At 50.6% G+C, this 19,467-nt stretch overlaps 1 protein-coding gene across 2 annotated transcripts in view; it reads right to left on the reverse strand.

Moving 5' to 3' along the window:
* Positions 1-19,467, reverse strand: part of epha3 (eph receptor A3) — a 171,564-nt gene that overhangs the window by 49,150 nt on the left and 102,947 nt on the right. For both annotated transcript variants that reach the window (XM_055878105.1, XM_055878106.1), the window contains exons 6-8: positions 16,289-16,413; positions 5,834-5,996; positions 5,540-5,642 (exon numbers count right to left, since the gene is read on the reverse strand). In XM_055878105.1, coding sequence (XP_055734080.1) covers positions 5,540-5,642; positions 5,834-5,996; positions 16,289-16,413 — 391 coding nt within the window. The remainder of the gene's footprint in view (positions 1-5,539; positions 5,643-5,833; positions 5,997-16,288; positions 16,414-19,467) is intronic.

The raw sequence follows: 19,467 nt of genomic DNA on the forward strand, positions 1-19,467 counted from the left end.
TGGCTACAAAGAAAAAAGAAAGTTTGGGATTGTTTTAAATAGCATTGCCTACAGTCGGAAGGAAAGGCAGCCCGAACATTTTGGGCGTGTTTGCGTGTTTGTTCACGGAAAATACCAAATAGATGATTGTTGAGTTGTGACTGTCAGTGAAAAGTAGAAGTCAAGAGAAGACAGTGAAAAGACTCTAATCTGTCTTTTAGCTATCACAATTCTGAACTTAATTGAGCGAACAATAGTAGGCCTACCTACCCCTACCTGCGGAGAGCATCTGCCATATCCCTGGTGAGTGAGCACTGCGCATATTCACTCTTTAGAGGAACGTCATTTTCCAATTGTGTCTCCCCTTCTCCTAGGCCTTTTCTACTCTATGGACAACGTCGTTTTAATTTATCTGTCAGTGTCAGTAGAGTACAAGGTTATTTTAAAGGTGCATTTTTATGGTGGAAATTTGCTTGAAACTCAGGTGCCGACCCTAGTGATTTTGCTCTTCGTTACTCGTCTTGTTGTCTGAGGAAAAGTTAATGTGGATAGTTCTAACGTATGTTCAAAGTGCACGGTAAGAAGGACATACGTCATTGCATCCTGGACTTGCATGTTCTGTTATGATGAATTATCATATTCTAAATGGGATTTCTGTCATTCTGAGCACCGTGGGTAGACTCCCTTATCAGGTTACCCACCCAATGCATATGGGTCCGGAAAATTTCTCAAATGTCCAGTAAATTAAAATGCTGCCGGTCAAATGTATGCCGACACATTTTCATAACGGAAACCCTGGCATGTGTGTGTGTGCGTGCGTGTGTGTGTGTGGAGGAAAGCAGCAGCGGTCAGTCCTGGTGTACCATGGTGTGTTTGTCTTTGCTCTGAGCCAGAACGGGATCTGCAGGACTAGTAATGAGCCTGCCAGTAACCAGTACTAACTGTTACCTAAATGTTACCTGGGCCAGTAACCAGTACTAACTCTTACCTAACTGTTACCTGGGCCAGTAACCATTACTAACTGCTACCTAACTGTTACCTGGGCCAGTAACCAGTACTAACTGTTACCTAACTGTTACCTGGGCCAGTAACCAGTACTAACTGTTACCTAACTGTTACCTGGGCCAGTAACCAGTACTAACTGTTACCTAACTGTTACCTGGGCCAGTAACCAGTACTAACTCTTACCTAAATGTTACCTGGGCCAGTAACCAGTACTAAATGTTACCTAACTGTTACCTGGGCCAGTAACCAGTACTAACTGTTACCTAACTGTTACCTGGGCCCGTAACCAGTACTAACTCTTACCTAACTGTTACCTGGGCCAGTAACCAGTACTAACTCTTACCTAACTGTTACCTGGGCCAGTAACCAGTACTAACTCTTACCTAACTGTTACCTGGGCCAGTAACCAGTACTAACTCTTACCTAACTGTTACCTGGGCCAGTAACCAGTACTAACTGTTACCTAACTGTTACCTGGGCCAGTAACCAGTACTAACTGTTACCTAACTGTTACCTGGGCCAGTAACCAGTACTAACTCTTACCTAACTGTTACCTGGGCCAGTAACCAGTACTAACTGTTACCTAACTGTTACTTGGGCCAGTAACCAGTACTAAATGTTACCTAACTGTTACCTGGACCAGTAACCAGTACTAACTCTTACCTAACTGTTACCTGGGCCAGTAACCAGTACTAACTCTTACCTAACTGTTACCTGGGCCAGTAACCAGTACTAACTCTTACCTAACTGTTACCTGGGCCAGTAACCAGTACTAACTGTTACCTAACTGTTACCTGGGCCAGTAACCAGTACTAACTCTTACCTAACTGTTACCTGGGCCAGTAACCAGTACTAACTCTTACCTAACTGTTACCTGGGCCAGTAACCAGTACTAACTGTTACCTAACTATTACCTGGGCCAGTAACCAGTACTAACTGTTACCTAACTGTTACCTGGGCCAGTAACCAGTACTAACTGTTACCTAACTGTTACCTGGACCAGTAACCAGTACTAACTGTTACCTAACTGTTACCTGGGCCAGTAACCAGTACTAACTGTTACCTAACTGTTACCTGGACCAGTAACCAGTACTAACTGTTACCTAACTGTTACCTGGACCAGTAACCAGTACTATCTGTTACCTAACTGTTACCTGGGCCAGTAACCAGTACTAACTGTTACCTAACTGTTACCTGGGCCAGTAACCAGTACTAACTCTTACCTAACTGTTACCTGGGCCAGTAACCAGTACTAACTCTTACCTAACTGTTACCTGGACCAGTAACCAGTACTAACTGTTACCTAACTGTTACCTGGGCCAGTAACCAATACTAACTGTTACCTAACTGTTACCTGGGCCGGTAACCAGTACTAACTGTTACCTAACTGTTACCTGGGCCAGTAACCAGTACTAACTGTTACCTAACTGTTACCTGGGCCAGTAACCAGTACTAACTGTTACCTAACTGTTACCTGGGCCAGTAACCAGTACTAAATGTTACCTAACTGTTACCTGGACCAGTAACCAGTACTAACTGTTACCTAACTGTTACCTGGGCCAGTAACCAGTACTAACTGTTACCTAACTGTTACCTGGGCCAGTAACCAGTACTAACTGTTACCTAACTGTTACCTGGGCAAGTAACCAGCACTAACTGTTACCTAACTGTTACCTGGACCAGTAACCAGCACTAACTGTTACCTAACTGTTACCTGGACCAGTAACCAGTACTAACTGTTACCTAACTGTTACCTGGACCAGTTACCAGTACTAACTGTTACCTAACTGTTACCTGGGCCAGTAACCAATACTAACTGTTACCTAACTGTTACCTGGGCCAGTAACCAGTACTAACTGTTACCTAACTGTTACCTGGGCCAGTAACCAGTACTAACTGTTACCTAACTGTTACCTGGACCAGTAACCAGTACTAACTGTTACCTAACTGTTACCTGGGCCAGTAACCAGTACTAACTGCTACCTAACTGTTACCTGGACCAGTAACCAGTACTAACTGTTACCTAACTGTTACCTGGGCCAGTAACCAGTACTAACTGTTACCTAACTGTTACCTGGACCAGTAACCAGTACTAACTGTTACCTAACTGTTACCTGGGCCAGTAACCAGTACTAACTGTTACCTAACTGTTACCTGGACCAGTAACCAGTACTAACTGTTACCTAACTGTTACCTGGACCAGTAACCAGTACTAACTGTTACCTAACTGTTACCTGGGCCAGTAACCAGTACTAACTCTTACCTAACTGTTACCCCGGGCCAGTAACCAGTACTAACTGTTACGTAACTGTTACCTGGGCCAGTAACCAGTACTAACTCTTACCTAACTGTTACCTGGGCCAGTAACCAGTACTAACTGTTACCTAACTGTTACCTGGGCCAGTAACCAGTACTAACTGTTACCTAACTGTTACCTGGGCCAGTAACCAGTACTAACTCTTACCTAACTGTTACCTGGGCCAGTAACCAGTACTAACTGTTACCTAACTGTTACCTGGGCCAGTAACCAGTACTAACTGTTACCTAACTGTTACCTGGGCCAGTAACCAGTACTAACTGTTACCTAACTGTTACCTGGACCAGTAACCAGTACTAACTGTTACCTAACTGTTACCTGGGCCAGTAACCAGTACTAACTGTTACCTAACTGTTACCTGGGCCAGTAACCAGTACTAACTGGTACCTAACTGTTACCTGGGCCAGTAACCAGTACTAACTGGTACCTAACTGTTACCTGGGCCAGTAACCAGTACTAACTGTTACCTGGGCCAGTAACCAGTACTAACTCTTACCTAACTGTTACCTGGGCCAGTAACCAGTACTAACTGTTACCTAACTGTTACCTGGGCCAGTAACCAGTACTAACTGTTACCTAACTGTTACCTGGGCCAGTAACCAGTACTAACTGTTACCTGGGCCAGTAACCGGTACTAACTCTTACCTAACTGTTACCTGGGCCAGTAACCAGTACTAACTGTTACCTAACTGTTACCTGGGCCAGTAACCAGTACTAACTGTTACCTAACTGTTACCTGGGCCAGTAACCAATACTAACTGTTACCTAACTGTTACCTGGGCCAGTAACCAGTACTAACTGTTACCTAACTGTTACCTGGGCCAGTAACCAGTACTAACTCTTACCTAACTGTTACCTGGACCAGTAACCAGTACTAACTGTTACCTAACTGTTACCTGGGCCAGTAACCAGTACTAACTGCTACCTAACTGTTACCTGGACCAGTAACCAGTACTAACTGTTACCTGGGCCAGTAACCAGTACTAACTGTTACCTAACTGTTACCTGGACCAGTAACCAGTACTAACTGTTACCTAACTGTTACCTGGGCCAGTAACCAGTACTAACTGTTACCTAACTGTTACCTGGACCAGTAACCAGTACTAACTGTTACCTAACTGTTACCTGGGCCAGTAACCAGTACTAACTGTTACCTAACTGTTACCTGGACCAGTAACCAGTACTAACTGTTACCTAACTGTTACCTGGGCCAGTAACCAGTACTAACTGTTACCTAACTGTTACCTGGGCCAGTAACCAGTACTAACTGCTACCTAACTGTTACCTGGACCAGTAACCAGTACTAACTGTTACCTGGGCTAGTAACCAGTACTAACTGTTACCTAACTGTTACCTGGGCCAGTAACCAGTACTAACTGTTACCTAACTGTTACCCGGGCCAGTAACCAGTACTAACTCTTACCTAACTGTTACCTGGGCCAGTAACCAGTACTAACTGTTACCTAACTGTTACCTGGACCAGTAACCAGTACTAACTGTTACCTAACTGTTACCTGGGCCAGTAACCAGTACTAACTGTTACCTAACTGTTACCTGGGTCAGTAACCAGTACTAACTGTTACCTAACTGTTACCTGGGCCAGTAACCAGTACTAACTGTTACCTAACTGTTACCCGGGCCAGTAACCAAAAGGTTAGTAGTTTGAATCCCCGAGCTGACTAGGTGAAAAATATGTCGATGCGCCCTTGAGCCAGGCACTTAACCCTCATTTCTCCTGTAAATCGCTCTGGATAAGACCTTGACTACATAACTATAATGTAAATGTAAACACAGACAGACACACAGTATCCCTCTACACTACATACACAAAAGAGTAAGATAAAAAGCATTGCATCCTCCGCCATTCCAGGAGCATACTTTATAGGGATATGATCAAATCAAATCAAATCAAATCAAATTTATTAGTCACATACACATGGTTAGCAGATGTTAATGCGAGTGTAGCGAAATGCTTGTGCTTCTGGTTCCGACAATGCAGTAATAACAAGTAATCTAACCTAACAATTCCGCAACTACTAATATGTACATAAAGATATATGAATGAGTGATGGTACAGACGGCATCTGATCTGATCATCTGATCTATTCTTACTACAGTATCCTCAGACAGTACAGTATATCTCTGCATTTAGAGGCGGACCTCCGTGAAGACAGAGCCATGTTATTGGCTCTGACGGAATTGTCAGTGTGCTTTGTGCAGTGCGATTGGTGTACAGACCTGCCAATCACAATGTAGAGGAGGACAGTGAGCAGGATGATGGCCGCAGCAGAGGAGATGGCTATTAACACCACCTGACTACTCTCACTGGAGATAGAGAATGCTGGGAAGAAATGGAGAAAGAGGGAGAGAGAGAAAGAAAGAAGAGAACAGGAGCAGGAGAGAGAGATAAATGTTAGCATGTACAGGCACAGGACAATGACAAACATCTAACAACTGAATCATTGACATCAATCACTTGGTGTTGAATTACATAAAACATACTGTATGTTGTGGGATCAGAAAAGTACATACAGTCAGGGCTGGTCTCAAACTCAAAGCTCCTGCTGCTGGCTCCATATCCTGCTGCAGTCCTGGCCCTGATCTGGAGCAGGTAGGAGGTATCTGCCTTCAGACCGCTTAACGTCACGTTACAACCCTTAGAGCGCAGGATGGTGTAGCTGGTCTCCTGCTCCTGCTACAGGAGGGTGAGGGAGAGAGACAGAAAGAGAGGGAGAGGTTACTATCAGTCCATTCAGTCCAGTGAGGAATGTATACAGGCATCTGTCCACTGAGACTGTTGACACATCAGATCACCCATCAGGGTGGGGTCAGTACCAGGGGAAGGAAATGTGTGTTTGCAATCAGGTGTATCCTATAGAGCTAAGGGGGCCACTGTCACAAACACACCAACTCAAAATCCAACATATATCTGATGGCCTCCTCCACCACCCTAACAGAACTACACTGAACAAAAATATAAACGCAACATGCTACAAATTCAAATATTTTGCTGGGTTAGAGATCATAAAAGGAAATTAGCTGAAATAAATGAATTTGACTCTAATCTATGGATTTCACATGACTGGGAATACAGATATGCATCTGTTTGTCACAGATACCTTAAAAAAGGTAGGGGCGTCGACCAAAAAACAGTCAGTATCTGGTGAGACCACCATTTGCCTCATGCAGCTGAACACACCTCCTTAGCATAAAGTTGATCAGCCTGTTGATTGTGGCCTGTGGAATGTTGTCCCACTCCTCTTCAGTGGCTGTGTGAAGTTGTTGGATATTGGTGGGAACTGGGACACCTTGTCGTTCGATCCAGAGCATCCCAAACATGCTCAATGGGTGACATGGCTGGTGAGTATGCAGGCCATTGAAGAACTGGGACATTTTCAGCTTCCAGGACTTGTGTACAGATCGTTGCGACATGGGGCCGTGCATTATCATGCTAAAACATGAGGTGATGGCGGCAGATGAATGGGCCTCAGGATCTCGTCATGGTATCTCTGTGCATTCAACTTGCCATCGATAAAATGCAATTGTGTTCATTGTCTGTAGCTTATGCCTGCCCATACCATAACCCCACCGCCACCATGGGGCACTCTGTTCACAACGTTGACATCAGCAAACCACTAACCCACACTACGCCATACATGCTGTGTGCCATCTCTGTGCCAGTGGCCATCGAAGGTGAGCATTTGCCCACTAAAGTCGGTTACAACGCCGAACTGCAGTCAGGTCAAGACCCTGGTGAGGACAACGAGCACGCAGATTAGCTTCCTTGAGATGGTTTCAAATCAGCTTCTTGATATGCCACATCTGTCAGGTGGATGGAAATGCTCATTAACAGGAATGTAAATACATTTGTGCACAGCTTTTTATGAATATGGAATATTTCTGGGACATTTATTTCAGCTCATGAAACATGGGACCAACACTTTACATGTTACATTTATATTTTTGTTCAGTGTAAATTTGCTGGCCGGGTCTACTTTCAGCCAAGTGTTTCCAGATGCAGGGGACTGTACAGGAGGGAGAGGAGAGATCAATACAGATGTATAGCATTCCCTGAGATTCAGAGCCCTACAGCTTATGTTGGCTGTCGTACCATCCCCGTTCTCATTGAGACAGAGAGAGGGAGAGGAGATGCATGCCGGTGGAGAAGGGATCATACTGTTAAGGGAGTGACCGAGAGAAAGCCAGAGACATTTGGCTCCTACTTTTTCCTTTAAAGCGGCATTATGTAACCCTTTGGGGTACCCAACCAAATTTGCATAGATATTTATCCGTTATAGTTCTGTCATTCTCATTGAATGCAATTCTAAGAAGTGGAAGATCTGTTCTATGTGTGCTATTTCTATGCTTCCAGTTCTGAACTTTCACTTTTGCATCTTTTACTTCCATTTTTGTACACCAGCTTCAAACAGCTGAAAATACAATATTTTTGGTTCTGTAAAATATATTTCACAGCCGTTTGATGGTACAATGATTCTCTACGCTATACTTTCTTGTTTTGTCACAAACTGAAATTGGGTAAACTCTTTTTGCAACCAGGAAGCGATTTCTGCATAGTGCATCTTTACGTGAATCGCCCCCACCTCCGACCCCCAGAACAACTCAATGTTGTTTCATGTCTAGAACCTCTATCCACACTAAGTGGCCTGTTGATGAAGGCTGGTGTGTGTGTGTGTGTGTGTGTGTGTGTGTGTGTGTGTGTGTGTGTGTGTGTGTGTGTGTGTGTGTGTGTGTGTGTGTGTGTGTGTGTGTGTGTGTGTGTGTGTGTGTGTGTGTGTGTGTGTGTGTGTGTGTGTGTGTGTGTGTGTGTGTGTGTGTGTGTGTGTGTGTATACGGACACGCTGGTATGGTCCATTATTGTCAAGTGTAACCAGATGAGCGACGGGCTATGGTTACATATGATGGATTGAACACAAATGTTTTCTCTTCCACTAATCAGAAGTAAATAAATAATAAAAAGCTAATGTACGTAAGAGCAGAGAGGACCATTTAAGCGGTGCCCATATGGTGAGTTGATCATGTACAAATATACAGTGCGTTGGCAGCATAAATAGACTTAGGTTTGAAACGTTTTCATTTGACATTTCTTGGCTGGTCTCGGTTGTGTTGAAATACAGCTCAGCCCAGCATATTGGCCTGCTGTACAAACCTCCTCTAAGAGCCTGTGATAGATCAGACTTCAGTTTCAAAGGTATGTCGTGATGGGTGAGGTAAGAGGGTTCAGACCATACAGCTAATATTCTCTGATTAATGTGTTGTCTCATCTGTCCAGTGCACCTAGATATACAACAAAGGCTTCACACCTCATCACATCTCACTTTCATGTATAGAACTCACATACACTCACACACAAATGAGATGGCTAAGCTGCAGAACCCTCGCTAAACCAAACATCCTGTCCAATCAGCTGATTCCATCTCTATTTTATGGACCCAATAATAGACTGGTGACATGATACAGATCAGAAGGTTTTACATACACCACTCACACACACTGTAAAACACACACACCACTCACACACACTGTAAAACACACATACGTGAACACACACTGTAAAACACACATACGTGAACACACACTGTAAAACACACATACGTGAACACACACTGTAAAACACACATACGTGAACACACACTGTAAAACACACATACGTGAACACACACTGTAAAACACACATACGTGAACACACACTGTAAAACACACATACGTGAACACACACTGTAAAACACACATACGTGAACACACACTATAAAACACACATACGTGAACACACACTGTAAAACACACATACGTGAATACACACTTCAGAGCAACACTAATAGGGTGCATCAGGGATGTATGGTGCAAGAAGCCCTTTAAAATAACTTCTTTCTGTCTGAGAGTAGAAACCAATCCCTTGTTCCTCCCTCCTCAGGAGTGCCTGTGTGATACTCTTTCCTTGTGCCTTGTATAATACCAGTCTCTATCAGTCAGAAATCTTTCCCTGCTTGTCACCCTCGACATCATGTGATCCCTTGAAAATAACAAACAGGTGTGCCCAGGCTCTCAGAAGTGTGAGAGTGGGTGTGTCTCTAAGCTGCCTTCTGTGTGTGACAAGCTGTGCAATTGCTCACACTCTCTGTGTGTGCTGTTGTTGAAATTTAATATGTCCGTCACGTTCCGCTCTGACTATCTAAATGGTGCAGTCTGGAGTTACAGCCTTATAGTGTTGAGCCCAGGACTCTGTAAATACTGTGTGTGTGTGTGTGTGTGTGTGTGTGTGTGTGTGTGTGTGTGTGTGTGTGTGTGTGTGTGTGTGTGTGTGTGTGTGTGTGTGTGTGTGTGTGTGTGTGTGTGTGTGTGTGTGTGTGTGTGTGTGTGTGTGTGTGTGTGTGTGTGTGTGTGTGAGAGAGAGAGAGAGTGTAGGTTGAATTTAACTCATGTAATAATCATGTAAAGAGTAGCATTCCTTTCCATTTCAACCCCAGCATAAATAAACAGTCAAATTAAAGTGGATCTGAAAGTTTCTCTCTCTTTCCCAGATTAAATAAAAACAGAAAAATAAATGCTAAAGTGTGTTCCTACAAACTTTATTTTCATAAAGTGCACTAAAAGGCCTTATCTAAGGCTTAGAGTCATTTAGCTGTTTAGCGAGGAAGCCCAAAGAGTGTGTCTGGAGCAGGGAGAGAGGGAGAGATGGAAAGTGGGAGAGTTGGAGTGGGAGAAATTGAGAGAGTTTGTGTGTGTTTGGTAAGCAGTACGGATTGGAAATCCCAGTTTCCCAGACATGGTTGATTGGTAAAGTTCACTCTACCACTACCACCACTTAGCTTAGTCAGTTAGCCTTTCATATCCACTTGATCATTTATTCCTGTTATACACGCCATCAGGCCAATATAGACCCTAACCCTGTCGGTAATACATTAGAAGTCTATATCTAGGTTAAATGAAGCAGCATAGCTACTCTACCGAGCTGACTGGGCCTGTGTGTGTGTCACACACCTCAAAACACAGTTTGTAAACAATCAACGGCCGGATGGACTGCCAGGAATAGACTCCTGTCTCACAGCCTGGGCCCCTTCAGGCCTCTTTATACTTCTTTAGGCAGGCCTGTGTTTGTGTCGCTGTTTAGTCACTGAGTGAAATCACTCTGCCTGTGGTCCCTGGGAGTCTTGTGATCAGACCACTGCTGGGTATAGAGGCCCTCAGTCACCCTCAGTCAGGCCTGATCAAGAGGCCCCGTGACTGGGTATGGCCCCAGCTTCCCTGCCTGTCCCCTGTGTCTCTTTGGGTGTCCCAGCCCTGGCTGTTCCTCTTGGACGAGCCCATTATCCTAGGGGTTAGGAGGCTCCAGTCATGCCTGCAACAGCTAGCGGCCCCTCAGATGGTGATGGCGGAGCGGATCTAGTGCGACAGCTCAGCTATACATGTCCCAAGCTGAGAGAGCTGAGAGAGGCCACACCGGAAAGTGGAAGGAAACAGAGCCTATAGGCCCAGACCTCAGATCAGTTTAGTGTTTGTCCTTCTGATGGTTGAGGTTAGGATATGGGGTAAGATGATCTGATCCTAGAACTGTGTTTTCCCCAGAGAGAGGGAAGTGTTTGGCCTGCTAATAAAGGGATTAGGAGCCACCAGGCACTGAGATCTGATGACTGATCACAGACAGACAGACAGACAGACAGACAGACAGACAGACAGACAGACAGACAGACAGACAGACAGACAGACAGACAGACAGACAGACAGACATAGACAGACAGAGATGGACAGAGACAGAGACAGTGAGAGAGAGAGAGAGAGAGAGAGAGAGAGAGAGAGAGACAGACAGAGACAGAGAGACAGAGAGACAGAGAGACCTAGAGACAGAGAGAGACAGAGACAGAGCGAGATAAAGGCTAATTTCACTATCAAAAGTCACCCATAGCTCCATTGAAAACCAGCCATTCGTTCCACGCTAATTTCCTCACAGAGACCCTGCAGACACATTTACTGTCAGCAATAAAACTACACTCCATTAAGACTGGAAAGGAGAGGACAGGAGGAGGAAGAGAGAAGGCTGGTTGGCGTGTCAATGTGAGTCAGATACATAAAGAGAGTGAGGGTGTGTGTATGCCCCATCTGTGTGTGTGGTCGCCCTGCCCAGACATTTACCCACTAGACTGTGGAATGTTTTTTCTGTGGGAGAATATTGGCCTGGTTGCCATAAGAGATGGCAATAAGACTCTCTCTCTCTCCCTCAGAACCCCTGATAACTCTTTTCTCTATCTCGCTCTCCCCCCTCCCTCTCTCTCTGCTTCTCCCTCCCCCCTCCCTCTCTCTCTGCTTCTCCCTCCCCTTCCCTCTCTCTCTCTGCTTCTCCCTCCCCCCTCCCTCTCTCTCTGCTTCTCCCTCCCCCCTCCCTCTCTCTCTGCTTCTCTCTCCCCCCTCCCTCTCTCTCTGCTTCTCCCTCCCCTTCCCTCTCTCTCTGCTTCTCCCTCCCCCTTCCCTCTCTCTCTGCTTCTCCCTCCCCTTCCCTCTCTCTCTCTGCTTCTCCCTCCCCCCTCCCTCTCTCTCTGCTTCTCCCTCCCCTTCCCTCTCTCGCTGCTTCTCCCTCCCCCTCCCTCTCTCTCTGCTTCTCCCTCCCCTTCCCTCTCTCTCTGCTTCTCCCTCCCCTTCCCTCTCTCTCTGCTTCTCCCTCCCCCCTCCCTCTCTCTCTGCTTCTCCCTCCCCTTCCCTCTCTCTCTCTGCTTCTCCCTCCCCCCTCCCTCTCTCTCTGCTTCTCCCTCCCCCCTCCCTCTCTCTCTGCTTCTCCCTCCCCTTCCCTCTCTCTCTCTGCTTCTCCCTCCCCCCTCCCTCTCTCTCTGCTTCTCCCTCCCCTTCCCTCTCTCTCTGCTTCTCCCTCCCCCTTCCCTCTCTCTCTGCTTCTCCCTCCCCTTCCCTCTCTCTCTCTGCTTCTCCCTCCCCCCTCCCTCTCTCTCTGCTTCTCCCTCCCCTTCCCTCTCTCTCTGCTTCTCCCTCCCCCTCCCTCTCTCTCTGCTTCTCCCTCCCCTTCCCTCTCTCTCTGCTTCTCCCTCCCCTTCCCTCTCTCTCTGCTTCTCCCTCCCCCCTCCCTCTCTCTCTGCTTCTCCCTCCCCTTCCCTCTCTCTCTCTGCTTCTCCCTCCCCCCTCCCTCTCTCTCTGCTTCTCCCTCCCCTTCCCTCTCTCTCTGCTTCTCCCTCCCCTTCCCTCTCTCTCTGCTTCTCCCTCCCCCCTCCCTCTCTCTCTGCTTCTCCCTCCCCCCTCCCTCTCTCTCTGCTTCTCTCTCCCCCCTCCCTCTCTCTCTGCTTCTCCCTCCCCCCTCCCTCTCTCTCTGCTTCTCTCTCCCCCCTCCCTCTCTCTCTGCTTCTCCCTCCCCCTTCCCTCTCTCTCTGCTTCTCCCTCCCCTTCCCTCTCTCTCTGCTTCTCCCTCCCCCCTCCCTCTCTCTCTGCTTCTCCCTCCCCTTCCCTCTCTCTCTCTGCTTCTCCCTCCCCCCTCCCTCTCTCTCTGCTTCTCCCTCCCCTTCCCTCTCTCTCTGCTTCTCCCTCCCCCTTCCCTCTCTCTCTGCTTCTCCCTCCCCTTCCCTCTCTCTCTGCTTCTCCCTCCCCCTCCCTCTCTCTCTGCTTCTCCCTCCCCTTCCCTCTCTCTCTGCTTCTCCCTCCCCTTCCCTCTCTCTCTCTGCTTCTCCCTCCCCCCTCCCTCTCTCTCTGCTTCTCCCTCCCCTTCCCTCTCTCTCTGCTTCTCCCTCCCCTTCCCTCTCTCTCTGCTTCTCCCTCCCCCCTCCCTCTCTCTCTGCTTCTCCCTCCCCCCTCCCTCTCTCTCTGCTTCTCTCTCCCCCCTCCCTCTCTCTCTGCTTCTCCCTCCCCCCTCCCTCTCTCTCTGCTTCTCTCTCCCCCCTCCCTCTCTCTCTGCTTCTCCCTCCCCCTTCCCTCTCTCTCTGCTTCTCCCTCCCCTTCCCTCTCTCTCTGCTTCTCTCTCCCCCCTCCCTCTCTCTCTGCTTCTCCCTCCCCCCTCCCTCTCTCTCTGCTTCTCTCTCCCCCCTCCCTCTCTCTCTGCTTCTCCCTCCCCCTTCCCTCTCTCTCTGCTTCTCCCTCCCCTTCCCTCTCTCTCTGCTTCTCCCTCCCCCCTCCCTCTCTCTCTGCTTCTCCCTCCCCCCTCCCTCTCTCTCTGCTTCTCTCTCCCCCCTCCCTCTCTCTCTGCTTCTCCCTCCCCCCTCCCTCTCTCTCTGCTTCTCTCTCCCCCCTCCCTCTCTCTCTGCTTCTCCCTCCCCCTTCCCTCTCTCTCTGCTTCTCCCTCCCCTTCCCTCTCTCTCTGCTTCTCCCTCCCCCCTCCCTCTCTCTCTGCTTCTCCCTCCCCTTCCCTCTCTCTCTGCTTCTCCCTCCCCCCTCCCTCTCTCTCTGCTTCTCCCTCCCCTTCCCTCTCTCTCTGCTTCTCCCTCCCCCTCCCTCTCTCTCTGCTTCTCCCTCCCCTTCCCTCTCTCTCTGCTTCTCCCTCCCCTTCCCTCTCTCTCTGCTTCTCCCTCCCCCCTCCCTCTCTCTCTGCTTCTCCCTCCCCCCTCCCTCTCTCTCTGCTTCTCCCTCCCCCTTCCCTCTCTCTCTGCTTCTCCCTCCCCTTCCCTCTCTCTCTGCTTCTCCCTCCCCCCTCCCTCTCTCTCTGCTTCTCCCTCCCCTTCCCTCTCTCTCTGCTTCTCTCTCCCCCCTCCCTCTCTCTCTGCTTCTCCCTCCCCTTCCCTCTCTCTCTGCTTCTCCCTCCCCTTCCCTCTCTCTCTGCTTCTCTCTCCCCCCTCCCTCTCTCTCTGCTTCTCCCTCCCCCCTCCCTCTCTCTCTGCTTCTCTCTCCCCCCTCCCTCTCTCTCTGCTTCTCCCTCCCCCTTCCCTCTCTCTCTGCTTCTCCCTCCCCTTCCCTCTCTCTCTGCTTCTCCCTCCCCCCCCCTCTCTCTCTGCTTCTCCCTCCCCCCTCCCTCTCTCTCTGCTTCTCCCTCCCCCCTCCCTCTCTCTCTGCTTCTCCCTCCCCCCTCCCTCTCTCTCTGCTTCTCTCTCCCCCCTCCCTCTCTCTCTGCTTCTCCCTCCCCCTTCCCACTCTCTCTGCTTCTCTGCTTCTCCCTCCCCCTCCCTCTCTCTCTGCTTCTCCCTCCCCTTCCCTCTCTCTCTGCTTCTCCCTCCCCCCTCCCTCTCTCTGCTTCTCCCTCCCCTTCCCTCTCTCTCTGCTTCTCTCTCCCCCCTCCCTCTCTCTCTGCTTCTCCCTCCCCTTCCCTCTCTCTCTGCTTCTCCCTCCCCTTCCCTCTCTCTCTGCTTCTCTCTCCCCCCTCCCTCTCTCTCTGCTTCTCCCTCCCCCCTCCCTCTCTCTCTGCTTCTCTCTCCCCCCTCCCTCTCTCTCTGCTTCTCCCTCCCCCTTCCCTCTCTCTCTGCTTCTCCCTCCCCTTCCCTCTCTCTCTGCTTCTCCCTCCCCCCTCCCTCTCTCTCTGCTTCTCCCTCCCCCCTCCCTCTCTCTCTGCTTCTCTCTCCCCCCTCCCTCTCTCTCTGCTTCTCCCTCCCCCCTCCCTCTCTCTCTGCTTCTCTCTCCCCCCTCCCTCTCTCTCTGCTTCTCCCTCCCCCTTCCCTCTCTCTCTGCTTCTCCCTCCCCTTCCCTCTCTCTCTGCTTCTCCCTCCCCCCTCCCTCTCTCTCTGCTTCTCCCTCCCTTCCCTCTCTCTCTGCTTCTCCCTCCCCCTCCCTCTCTCTCTGCTTCTCCCTCCCCTTCCCTCTCTCTCTGCTTCTCCCTCCCCTTCCCTCTCTCTCTGCTTCTCCCTCCCCCCTCCCTCTCTCTCTGCTTCTCCCTCCCCCCTCCCTCTCTCTCTGCTTCTCCCTCCCCCTTCCCTCTCTCTCTGCTTCTCCCTCCCCTTCCCTCTCTCTCTGCTTCTCCCTCCCCCCTCCCTCTCTCTCTGCTTCTCCCTCCCCTTCCCTCTCTCTCTGCTTCTCTCTCCCCCCTCCCTCTCTCTCTGCTTCTCCCTCCCCTTCCCTCTCTCTCTGCTTCTCCCTCCCCTTCCCTCTCTCTCTGCTTCTCTCTCCCCCCTCCCTCTCTCTCTGCTTCTCCCTCCCCCCTCCCTCTCTCTCTGCTTCTCTCTCCCCCCTCCCTCTCTCTCTGCTTCTCCCTCCCCCTTCCCTCTCTCTCTGCTTCTCCCTCCCCTTCCCTCTCTCTCTGCTTCTCCCTCCCCCCCCCTCTCTCTCTGCTTCTCCCTCCCCCCTCCCTCTCTCTCTGCTTCTCCCTCCCCCCTCCCTCTCTCTCTGCTTCTCCCTCCCCCCTCCCTCTCTCTCTGCTTCTCTCTCCCCCCTCCCTCTCTCTCTGCTTCTCCCTCCCCCTTCCCACTCTCTCTGCTTCTCTGCTTCTCCCTCCCCCTCCCTCTCTCTCTGCTTCTCCCTCCCCTTCCCTCTCTCTCTGCTTCTCCCTCCCCCCTCCCTCTCTCTGCTTCTCCCTCCCCTTCCCTCTCTCTCTGCTTCTCTCTCCCCCCTCCCTCTCTCTCTGCTTCTCCCTCCCCTTCCCTCTCTCTCTGCTTCTCTCTCCCCCCTCCCTCTCTCTCTGCTTCTCCCTCCCCCCTCCCTCTCTCTCTGCTTCTCCCTCCCCCCTCCCTCTCTCTCTGCTTCTCCCTCCCCCCTCCCTCTCTCTCTGCTTCTCCCTCCCCCCTCCCTCTCTCTCTGCTTCTCCCTCCCCTTCCCTCTCTCTCTGCTTCTCTCTCCCCCCTCCCTCTATCTCCGCTTCTCCCTCCTCCCTCCCTTTCTCTCTCTGATCCACTACCAGTGTCTGATCCTCTTCCCCAACCCATGGCCCAGCTTCCAGAGAGAAGCCAGAAGACTAGACCAGTGAGACATTAGAACAGAGGACAACCACAAGAGTCTGGAATGGGGGCGAGAGGTAGAACAAGCCCAAATGGTGTCTCTTCTCTTCCTTCAGTGCATGGAGTTAGTCCCCAAAGGGGACAGCAGAGAACAGTACTAAAGCATGTATGGTGTTTGTGAACCGACCTTCTCGTAGTATTTGACCTCGTAGTCCAGTATGATGCCGTTGGGTCTCTCTGGTTCCAGCCAGGACAGAGAGATGCTGTTACGAGACGTACGATCCTTCCTGATCACAGTCACTGGAGAAGGGGCTGGAGAGAGGCAGAGGGGGAGAGGGGGGAGGGGGAGAGATTATTGACCATTTTGCACAACATCTACTAGCAGGTCACAGGAAGTTAATGCAGCATGTTCAGTCAGCAGTCTGTTTCCTGTTAACAGTTAATATTAAAGGGGTTCCTGTTGGTCTAATTGAGTTAGTTAGTTAGTTAGATAGTTCATCAGAGGAGGGTCCATACAAACCAGGTGGGAGAGCATACACATAGAGACAGCATCTATACTAAAGGCCAGAGTCTCAGCGATCAACCCCAGAACTAGCAGGGACCATGATATCATCCCCAATGTATAGGGAAACACTAGAAATATACACCTCCTCCCTCCTTCTCTGCCCCAGTGTATTACCCTCCTACCATCCCTCCTTCCCTGCCCCAGTGTATTACCCTCCTACCATCTCTCCTTCCCTGTTCCCAGTGTATTACCCTCCCACCATCCCTCCTTCCCTGCCCCAGTGTATTACCCTCCCACCATCCCTCCTTCTCTGCCCCAGTGTATTACCCTCCCACCATCTCTCCTTCCCTGCCCCCAGTGTATTACCCTCCCACCATCTCTCCTTCCCTGCCCCAGTGTATTACCCTCCCACCATCCCTCCTTCCCTGCCCCCAGTGTATTACCCTCCCACCATCTCTCCTTCCCTGCCCCCAGTGTATTACCCTCCCACCATCCCTCCTTCTCTTCCCCAGTGTATTACCCTCCCACCATCCCTCCTTCTCTGCCCCAGTGTATTACCCTCCTACCATCCCTCCTTCCCTGCCCCCAGTGTATTACCCTCCCACCATCCCTCCTTCTCTTCCCCAGTGTATTACCCTCCCACCATTCCTCCTTCTCTGCCCCAGTGTATTACCCTCCCACCATCCCTCCTTCCCTGCCCCAGTGTATTACCCTCCAACCATCCCTCCTTCCCTGCCCCAGTGTATTACCCTCCTACCATCCCTCCTTCCCTGTTCCCAGTGTATTACCCTCCCACCATCCCTCCTTCCCTGCCCCAGTGTATTACCCTCCCACCATCCCTCCTTCCCTGCCCCAGTGTATTACCCTCCTACCATCCCTCCTTCCCTGCCCCCAGTGTATTACCCTCCCACCATCCCTCCTTCTCTGCCCCAGTGTATTACCCTCCCACAATCCCTCCTTCCCTGCCCCCAGTGTATTACCCTCCCACCATCCCTCCTTCTCTGCCCCAGTGTATTACCCTCCTACCATCACTCCTTCCCTGCCCCCAGTGTATTACCCTCCTACCATCACTCCTTCCCTGCCCCCAGTGTATTACCCTCCCACCATCCCTCCTTCCCTGCCCCAGTGTATTACCCTCCTACCATCCCTCCTTCTCTGTCCCCAGTGTATTACCCTCCTACCATCCCTCCTTCCCTGCCCCAGTGTATTACCCTCCTACCATCCCTCCTTCCCTGCCCCAGTGTATTACCCTCCTACCATCCCTCCTTCTCTGTCCCCAGTGTATTACCCTCCTACCATCCCTCCTTCCCTGCCCCCAGTGTATTACCCTCCTACCATCCCTCCTTCTCTGCCCCAGTGTATTACCCTCCCACCATCCCTCCTTCTCTGCCCCAGTGTATTACCCTCCCACCATCTCTCCTTCCCTGTTCCCAGTGTATTACCCTCCCACCATCCCTCCTTCCCTGCCCCAGTGTATTACCCTCCCACCATCCCTCCTTCCCTGCCCCAGTGTATTACCCTCCTACCATCCCTCCTTCTCTGCCCCAGTGTATTACCCTCCTACCATCCCTCCTTCTCTGCCCCAGTGTATTACCCTCCCACCATCCCTCCTTCTCTGCCCCAGTGTATTACCCTCCTACCATCCCTCCTTCTCTGCCCCAGTGTATTACCCTCCTACCATCCCTCCTTCTCTGCCCCAGTGTATTACCCTCCTAACATCCCTCCTTCCCTGTTCCCAGTGTATTACCCTCCCACCATCCCTCCTTCCCTGCCCCAGTGTATTACCCTCCTACCATCCCTCCTTCCCTGCCCCCAGTGTATTACCCTCCTACCATCACTCCTTCTCTGCCCCAGTGTATTACCCTGCCACCATCCCTCCTTCCCTGCCCCAGTGTATTACCCTCCTACCATCCCTCCTTCTCTGCCCCAGTGTATTACCCTCCCACCATCCCTCCTTCTCTGCCCCAGTGTATTACCCTCCCACCATCTCTCCTTCCCTGTTCCCAGTGTATTACCCTCCCACCATCCCTCCTTCCCTGCCCCAGTGTATTACCCTCCTACCATCACTCCTTCTCTGCCCCAGTGTATTACCCTCCCACCATCCCTCCTTCTCTGCCCCAGTGTATTACCCTCCTACCATCCCTCCTTCTCTGCCCCAGTGTATTACCCTCCTACCATCCCTCCTTCTCTGCCCCAGTGTATTACCCTCCTAACATCCCTCCTTCCCTGTTCCCAGTGTATTACCCTCCCACCATCCCTCCTTCCCTGCCCCAGTGTATTACCCTCCTACCATCACTCCTTCTCTGCCCCAGTGTATTACCCTCCCACCATCACTCCTTCTCTGCCCCAGTGTATTACCCTCCCACCATCCCTCCTTCCCTGCCCCCAGTGTATTACCCTCCCACAATCCCTCCTTCTCTTCCCCAGTGTATTACCCTCCCACCATCCCTCCTTCTCTGCCCCAGTGTATTACCCTCCCACAATCCCTCCTTCTCTTCCCCAGTGTATTACCCTCCCACAATCCCTCCTTCTCTTCCCCAGTGTATTACCCTCCCACAATCCCTCCTTCTCTTCCCCAGTGTATTACCCTCCCACCATCCCTCCTTCTCTGCCCCAGTGTATTACCCTCCTACCATCCCTCCTTCACTGCCCCACTGTATTACCCTCCTACCATCCCTCCTTCTCTGTCCCCAGTGTATTACCCTCCCACCATCCCTCCTTCCCTGCCCCAGTGTATTACCCTCCCACCATCCCTCCTTTTCTGCCCCAGTGTATTACCCTCCTACCATCCCTCCTTCCCTGCCCCAGTGTATTACCCTCCCACCACCCCTCCTTCTCTGTCCCAGGCATATTACCCTCCT

The sequence above is a fragment of the Salvelinus fontinalis genome, chromosome 23, assembly GCF_029448725.1.
Source record: "Salvelinus fontinalis isolate EN_2023a chromosome 23, ASM2944872v1, whole genome shotgun sequence".
NCBI classification, from domain to species: domain Eukaryota; kingdom Metazoa; phylum Chordata; class Actinopteri; order Salmoniformes; family Salmonidae; genus Salvelinus; species Salvelinus fontinalis.